This window comes from Lactuca virosa, chromosome 6 (assembly GCF_052849685.1).
Source record: "Lactuca virosa cultivar CGN04683 chromosome 6, Lactuca_virosa_CGN04683_v6, whole genome shotgun sequence".
Lineage (NCBI taxonomy): Eukaryota > Viridiplantae > Streptophyta > Magnoliopsida > Asterales > Asteraceae > Lactuca > Lactuca virosa.
Window position 1 is genome coordinate 193645103 of NC_136431.1, and position 8253 is coordinate 193653355.

Here is an 8253-nt window from a genome sequence, read left to right on the forward strand (position 1 = left end):
CTTGTGCCAGACAATTATAGCTCTGATTTATAATTTATTAAATATATTCAGTTTTTTATTAGATATATAAAAAATATATAAAATTTTATAGATTAAAATTAAATTTAAAATAAAATGTTAATTCTTTGCTGATAGAAGGGTAATTTGACTAATTTCATATCAATAATAATAGTAATTTTTATAAGAAGATAAAAACTAATTATAGTATATGTTAATTTCTCATTTTAGAATTTTCTTGATGTATATGTAAAAACTTTATATTAAAGATAGATATTTCAACTCATTGCATGATAAAAAGTAAAAGCATGCGAAATAGTAGAAGTTTTATTGCTCTTTTTTGAAAAACAGAGCCCTCTTTGACCCAAATGGGAGGCCGGAAAAAGCTATCGCCGCCGCCGTCCGGCAGGACAAATCTAGCTTCATGCATCGTAGCCACCATCTTCTTAATCTTCATAACAATCATCATCCTCATCATTTTCTTCACCTTATTCAAGCCCAAAACCCCCGCTATCGCCGTCACCGCCGTCCAACTTCCATCTTTCTCCACCACCAACACCACCGTCACCTTCACCATCTCCCACTACATCGCCGTCAACAACCCCAACCGCGGCGTTTTCACACACTACGACAGCTCTCTACAACTCCTCTACGCCGGAAACCAGGTGGGGTTCATGTTTGTTCCCTCCGGCAAGATTGAAGCCCGTCGTACGCAGTACATGGCTGCCACATTTTCCGTCAAGTCTTTTCCGTTATTGTCGGTGATTAACCGTCAGCCGGAGGGGATGAACGGGTTACGAATCGGACCTAGTTTAGAGATAGAAACTAAAATGGAGATGCCGGGTCGGGTCAGGGTTTTGCACTTCTTTACACACCATGTGGAAGCTACAGCTGAGTGTAAAGTCGTTATCGCCATTAACGGTGGATCTGTTTTAGGTTTTCGCTGCTAGTTTTGTAATAACTGTGTGTTGGATGCATTTTGAAGCTCATTTTCTCTGCAATTGTAATATTTTTCTTTTTATAAATCAACGCAATTGTATAAAAGGTTTTGATGATTAGGTTTTTGAATTCAAGTAGTTTGGTTTGTAACTTTGTATGACTAGTCTTAGATTGTTTTAGCACATGTAGTTTGAAAATTTTTTAAAAAAAAACCCTTAAACTTTTGCCTCTAAATGGCTTAATTTGGTAAATGTTGTCAATATGGCAATCAATATTATCAATTTTGGTATCAAGATTGAGATGAAAAACTCACCGACAAAGAACTCAAGAACTCTAATGAAGATGATGTGGAAAATATATGAAAAGCATGCTTTTCTAATTAAACTTCAGCGACTTTTGTTGGACATGTGTAGATCTGCATATTTATTATCCATTTATTTTTATTTTATTTTCTAACATCTTAATGTTTCATATTTTTATTAAAAGCAAAATAGCAAGATGCTACAAAAACAAAACATTGAATGGGTTTTTAAGCCAAACCGGTTTAATAACAACCTCCAGATAAAAATATTCACTTTTATGTTGATACATTGCTAGTTCATTCGTGTGTTAATCGAATTCCAAAGCTAGAAGTTTGAGCAATTATTATATCGAAGGCCATAACAGCCAAAATCGGAACTTGTGGTTCATTTTTTTCTTTTCTTATCATGCCAAAATATCTAACTTGCTAAATTCGTTAACACTAGTAAACATAACAAAAGTTGATCACATATAAATTCACAAGTCTTTTAAGATTGAAGTTAGTTCGTAATCTTTTGTTAGGTTGATTAGTTATGTTATTAAATTCACATGTACTTTGAAACTATGAAAATGTTTCTTTAAATTAATTAACTTGAAAATTACATAATCACAGTCCATCGGAAAACCATCCATGATCATATTCAAATATCATAGGGTTGTTTTCCGGTGAACTTGACTTCAATCGGACTAACATTCTTTCCGATTGACCTCATGTTCTGACCCACCCCCTGCCGGCCGGCGTTAACTTTTTCCGGGTACACTCCATCTTTGGGGTGCAAATACTGAACTTCCCCATTCGGAAACACCCTGTAAAACTGGTATTTAATCTTGTATTTTGACCTCAATCTTGTCCCAAGAGCCAAACACTGTTCTTTTCTCGCTAATTTCAACAGATTCGGTCCTTCCCTCATGATGGCGGCGCCGCCGGTGGGCATTTCGAAGATCTGTTCTTTTGGTGATTCCCATGTGATGACGTAGAACTCCTCCACCTGAGCTTTTCTGAGCAGGCCGCCGGTGCTTCCGGCGAAGATTGGAGATGGGGTGTTGGGGTCGAGTTCAGGTGGGGTGAATCCCACCGGAGCTTCTTTGGTGGGGACTTCTCCTGCCGCCGCGGCCTTGATGGTGGTGAATCGGGTGGTGGGTTTGGTTGGTTTGACGGTGGTGAAGGAGGTGAGTTGTGATTGTTTCCATGGGGAGGTTTGAGTGGGGATTGTGGGTGCGAATAGGGAAGCTTGGGTAGCCATGGCCATCGGTGGTGGTGGGTGATTGGAATCAAGAAGACGAAGAAATGGGGATTTTGTGAAGTTGGGTGGCGATGGTGGTGGGTTTTAGATGCAGGTGGTGGTGGATGTTTTTGGTTAGTGTTATTGGATAAGAAGATTTTGTGATAGCCAATGAGAGAGTAGTTTCTGATCCACCCTCATATCTTCTTCTATTGCCACGTGTAAATACAATTCTATCCAAACAAAAATCCACTTGGAAAATACCACTTTCAAGAATATATAATTCCTTTTGTGTAAATGGTAAAAATCCAACAAAACAAAAAAAAAATGTAATTTTCTATTCCATTTAAAGATCCTTTGATCAATCAAAAGAAGTAAAAATCCAACTAAACCAATTCTGTCATATCATACTCTATTTGTTGTGGATCTGATCAATTCAAAGAACATAGAGGAAAAAGGGAAAGAAATAAATAGATGCAGAATGTTGTTATATATGTAATGAAATGTAATATGTCTCTTCTTCCATTGCTACATAAACACCAGATCTCATCATATACAAGAAGCCGACTCTATATGTAAAAAGTAAAAAGTAAAAAGTAAAAAGATCCCCATACAGTTTTTAGAAAAAAAAAATAACTAAATACTATTGACTTGTTTATTTGTTTTTAACTTTCGACGTTAGCCTACCTAACACCTTCTATCAAGAAGACAAAAAGGAAACCAGGTAAACATCACTTGTATTATACTCCTATTATATCGATGACTTTGCAAATTTCCAATTTTGCCCCTTTGATTATTTGTTCTGATACCCATAAGGGTTCTTGCTGGCCCAGTTCCATTGGTCTCTGCACATCTCCTCTATCCCATTTTCTGCCCTACATTACACACAAAAAAAAGAACGATTCAATACAGAAATTCATAATTACAAATTTACCCTCGGTTGTTCTTTCCATCATTTCCCTAAGTGGACCATTAACAAGAGTCTTTCGTTTTGCTTATATTGACATATTTATAAATATCTAACAAATACTAAAAGAATGTTTATGAAAATGAAAATATTGAAAAAAAGTTTATAATTAAAATATAAAACTCACTTCCAGTTTAATTCACGCTCTGCCTTTGCTGTTGAAGCATATACAACCTCAGCATCACCAGGCCTTCGTTCAGCTATTATTAGAGGAATTTCCTGAAACAAGAAAAATAAAACTTTATAAAAATGAACTATTTTTTTATTTCTTTTATAAAATCTGGAAAAAAAAAAAAAAAAAAAAAAAAAAGATTCACAACGACTATACCTTTCCTGAAGCCTTTTCAAACGCTGCAACCATCTCCAAAACAGAAGTTCCTTTACCCGTTCCCAAATTATAAACCTCACAACCTAAAATATATATATAATCACATTATCAATAAAATCAAACACATTCAAGATTCTTAAAATATATATATAGAAAAATATATATAGAAAAAGCGACACAAACCTATTTTTGGATCAGAGAGTTTCCTCAATGCAGCCATATGCCCATTTGCTAAATCCGCAACATGAATATAATCACGTACCTGAAAATTCATATTAAAAAAAAATCAAGATTGATATTTATTTTCCAAATTAAATTAAAATTTTAAAAGAAAAAGAAAAAAAAAACATACCCCTGTTCCATCTTTGGTTAAATAATCAGTTCCAAATATTTTCAATGCAGGAATTCTTCCAACAGCAACTTGTTGAACAAAAGGCATAAGATTATTTGGTGTCCCAAGAGGATCTTCACCAATATAACCACTTGGGTGGGCCCCCACTGGATTAAAATACCTCAACATTATCATTTTCCACCCACAATCCGATGCATATATATCACGAAATATATCCTCAATCATCAGCTGTTCATAAAACACATTCAAATTATCAAAAAAACAAATCATTTTTCATTAAAAAATAAAAATCATACCTTGGTTCTTCCATACGGGTTGGCTGCAGATAAGGGAAAATCTTCTGTGCATGGCACCTCCTTTGGCCAACCATAAACAGTAGCTGATGAAGAGAACACAATCTGAAAATTTTATAAACATGTTATTTATTTGTATAAAATATTAATAATAGAATGTTAAAAAGATTATTACCTTTTTGCATCCATGGGCATTCATGACTTCTAATAGAGTTAAAGTACCAACAACATTGTTGTCATAATACATCAATGGCTTTTGAACACTTTCTCCTACAGCTTTTAGTCCAGCAAAATGTATAACTGCATCAAATCTGTTTAAAATCTTTGGTTAATTAAAATTTTCAAGTTTCATGAGAGTTTTTATGATGGAATTTAAAAGGTGTAGATATTGTAAGTTTACTTTGTAGAAGCAAAAAGCTTCTGTAATGCAGGCTTGTTCCTGATGTCCATCTGCAAGAGAAAAAAAAAAGAAGAAGAAAATAAGAAAAAGACACTAGCAATAAAATTGTTTGAACAAAATATAAAAGTGGGATTTTTTTTGTTTGTTTGTTTGTATAAAATGGGTGGTTGAAAGTTAAAACAGTTTGTCATTCTAAATTTGAAAGATTAAGAATGATGAAAAAGGAAAGATCAAAAAGTTAGCCCTCCAATAAAATTGGAAATCCTACCAACCTCCATTACTGTTCCATCAATCAATTTCTAATTGAAACATAAAAGTCACATCACTTGATAAAGATTCATCCAATAAAACTAATCAACAAATAACTACTTTAAAACAATTCAACTACTAGAAACCCAATTTCAGGGCTCCAAATCAACTGGAAACTGATAAAAAGGAAATCGAATTTAGAACTGAGAAGAAGCTTCAAGAAATCGGAAACAATGGCGAAATTGAAAGTCTCAAAAAAATTGTTTAATTAAACCCCAATTTCGAAAATCAAGCATTGAATATAAACACTTCGATTGACCAACTGATCTTAATTGCTCAAAACCTCTAACAATTTGTTAAAAATGTAAGTAAATTAAAAGGGGGAAAAAGAAGAACATTAACCTGATGAAAAACTAGGTTAGCGGCATGATCACCAGCGAGTTCTTGGACTCGATTGATAGCGATTTGTGATGAGTTGTCAAGATTATCAATCACCACGGTCTTGTAACCACCTAACAGCAGCTGTAACACGGTGTGACTACCAATGTAGCCGGCACCACCGGTGACCAATACACAATGCGGTGGCGCCATTGTAATCGTTGACAAATTGAACGTATCAAAACCAAACCGCGATCAAATCGGAATCCGATTGAACCGCAGGCGACTGAATCTACACGAATCGCGCTCTTTTTCTGTGTGTATGCATATACATGTATCTACAAAAGAATGAGATTTTTGTTATGTACAGTTTATATGGGGGATCTGCGGAAGGGAAGAGAGAATATTGGTGTGTGGTTTTGACAGATGGGAGAATTGAATGGGACAATTGTTTGGGTGTTCCATATATACATATACATGTGGTGGGGTGGTAACTGATTGAGTGGGGACAGAACAGATTGTTTAAAGTAGGGTTTTGATTAGTGTAAATTTGGCAATCCCAATTCCAATTGGGGGAAACACGAAATTTGGGGAAGATCAACTTCTTTGCGGGAATTGGTTGAAATCTTTTGAGCTGTAACCAATTTTTTTCAACTTCATGTGCCTTACATAATGGGAAAGAAAAGATAAAGTTTGGTGGAATACAACACACTTTTGGTCTTTTCCTTCTATCTTTTATTCTTTTTAAAAGAAAATGTTAATATAATCAATATAAAATACAAATATATAATGTGTTTTATCACTTGTATCCAAACATTTTTACAAAAAGTTATCTATTACTATTTTGAAAGTTTAATATTATCCGTTTTCAATAAAATATTATATTTTTTTTGTCTTTTGATTGTATTTATTTTTCATTTTCTATGTTTTTTTTGTTGAATTTTAATGAAAATATGAATTATTTTTTTCGAAATTCCAGATTTATTCATCGAATTTCGAACATTTTCTTGAAATTCCATAATAGTTTATTTTCCATTGTGTTTGTAATTTGGATTCTAGAATGTTACAAAAAAATATGTTTAATTTGACATAAGACAAAATTACAAAAATGGTCATTGTGGTTGGCAAAATTATGTGTTTTGGTCCAAAAAGTTTGGCGGTGCGTAGTGGTCCAATTTCGGATAATTTGTGTGGTTTTGGTCCCTATGGTTGGTATTTTTGTGTTGTTTTGGTCCATACCCCACCTGAAATGACTAATATGCCCTTATATATTTCATTTTTAATTTATTTTGTTTAATTATTATTTTATTTAAAAAAAAGACCCCTCCACATACAGCCCACCCAACTCTCTCTCTCTATCTCTCTGTGTGTGTGTGTGTGTGTGTCTCTCTCTCTATCTCTCAACACATACATAAACATAAAAGCACAATCTGAAAACCACCATCGTCTTGTCACTTACAGACACTACTGAAAATTTTTGACCATTCCTCCAATTCACCACATCTGATGTCCCAAACTTGATGTTTCCTGAAACCCTAGATTGCCCACTATGAGATCATGACACCATTAACAAATTTAGGCTCGAACCAGTTAAAATGTGTTGATGGAATCAAAGAATCAAGTGAAAGCTTCAACTGAAGAACACTAAAAGCCACCGTCATCGACTACCCAAAACAACGGGACTATCACCACCATCGATCATTGTCTCCTTTCCCATAGTTGCTCGATTTCTACACCGTTGTTTGATTTCAGCTCGAACTAAGAGGGGAATGCCAATCTTGGCTTGAAATCGACTTCTTATCCTCTTATTCCCATCTTGTTCGAAAGAATCAGAAGCTGATCTGGGACAAGGATGTTGGGGAAGTAGAACCCTAGCCCTCAACTCTCTTTTTCTCTGATGGATGTGCCTCCACCATCGACCTCATATGTTCCCTTCAAGCCATCTTCTGCAACATCGACCATTCGACAACAAAATTGACATCAAACCACATCCACCACATACAACGATTTTGTGGTTCAAAACCGCCGCCAGAGAAGATAGATCTGTGGTTCAACATTCATCGTCTTCTTTAAATACGTAGATTTTCTAACGATTCAAGTCTTCGTGAATGATGAGAAGACGTTAGAGATCTACGAAGCTTTTGGGTTGATTTTTCCAACGAGATTTGGGAGGGAGATGCATATGGTAGGGTTTTCTAGAAAAAATACGATGAGTAGTGGTTTGGTGGTCGGTGGTGAATAGTTCTCAGGTTACGGAATGAGAGGTGAGGGTGGGGGAGATGGAGGTGGTTGGCAGCGAATGGTGGTGGCGAATGACGATAATGGCAGGAGGAGAAAGAAAGAAAGATTGTGTTTGTTCTTAATAGGATAGTGGAGAACAACGATGATGGCAGGATGATGGTGGTGGTAAATGGCGATGATGACATGCGGTTGGTGGAGTTGAACAGTGATGGTAGTAGGCGGATCGCGGTGGTGAACGATGATGGTGAGATATGTTGGGTGTTCTTGAGAGGGTGGCGTATGGTGGGTGTTCTTAGGGGAGAGAGAGAGAGAGAGAGAGAGAGAGAGAGAGAGAGAGTTTTAATATCTTTAATCATTTAAAAACATTAATCTAAATCTAAAAAAATAAAAAATATATATATATATATATATATATATATATATTTAAAGGGTATAATAGTCATTTTAAGTATATAGGGATCAAACACACTAAAAATATCCAAAATTGGACCAATGGTGCACCACCAAACTTTTTTGGATCAAACCATATAATTTTGCCAACCATATGGACCATTTTTGTAATTTTGTCTTGACATAAAGTTAGTTC

At 35.1% G+C, this 8253-nt stretch overlaps 3 protein-coding genes across 3 annotated transcripts; 1 reads left to right on the plus strand and 2 right to left on the minus strand.

The window, feature by feature from the left end:
• Positions 1–297: 297 nt before the first annotated feature.
• LOC145120358 (Late embryogenesis abundant (LEA) hydroxyproline-rich glycoprotein family) lies at positions 298–1052 on the plus strand. The gene has a single exon (XM_079056185.1). It carries the CDS (start codon positions 366–368, stop codon positions 945–947), a length of 582 nt encoding a protein of 193 aa, XP_078912311.1. The 5' UTR covers positions 298–365; the 3' UTR covers positions 948–1052.
• Positions 1053–1791: 739 nt separating this feature from the next.
• LOC145120357 (photosystem I reaction center subunit II, chloroplastic-like) lies at positions 1792–2583 on the minus strand. The gene has a single exon (XM_079056184.1). It carries the CDS (start codon positions 2484–2486, stop codon positions 1878–1880), a length of 609 nt encoding a protein of 202 aa, XP_078912310.1. The 5' UTR covers positions 2487–2583; the 3' UTR covers positions 1792–1877.
• A 339-nt stretch (positions 2584–2922) lies between these two features.
• Positions 2923–6070, minus strand: LOC145120289 (UDP-glucose 4-epimerase GEPI48-like). The gene is made up of 9 exons (XM_079056109.1): positions 5451–6070; positions 4800–4849; positions 4575–4710; positions 4403–4504; positions 4107–4334; positions 3938–4016; positions 3755–3837; positions 3554–3645; positions 2923–3334 (listed from the first exon to the last, which is right to left on the minus strand). The coding sequence occupies exons 1-9, from the start codon at positions 5637–5639 to the stop codon at positions 3253–3255; spliced, it is 1041 nt and encodes a 346-aa protein (XP_078912235.1). The 5' UTR covers positions 5640–6070; the 3' UTR covers positions 2923–3252.
• Positions 6071–8253: the final 2183 nt, after the last annotated feature.

What these genes read in the sequence shown, in the direction of transcription:
- LOC145120289 (XM_079056109.1), bottom strand. Translation starts at nt 5,639, where the DNA reads ATGGCGCCACCGCATTGTGTATTGGTCACCGGTGGTGCCGGCTACATT. An exon ending in CTAACCTAGTTTTTCATCAG is followed by an intron (nt 4,850 to 5,450) that starts GTTAATGTTCTT and finishes TTTCTCTTGCAG; the next exon opens with ATGGACATCAGGAACAAGCC. An exon ending in ATGCCCATGGATGCAAAAAG is followed by an intron (nt 4,505 to 4,574) that starts GTAATAATCTTT and finishes TAAAATTTTCAG; the next exon opens with ATTGTGTTCTCTTCATCAGC.
- LOC145120357 (XM_079056184.1), bottom strand. Translation starts at nt 2,486, where the DNA reads ATGGCCATGGCTACCCAAGCTTCCCTATTCGCACCCACAATCCCCACT.
- LOC145120358 (XM_079056185.1), top strand. Translation starts at nt 366, where the DNA reads ATGGGAGGCCGGAAAAAGCTATCGCCGCCGCCGTCCGGCAGGACAAAT.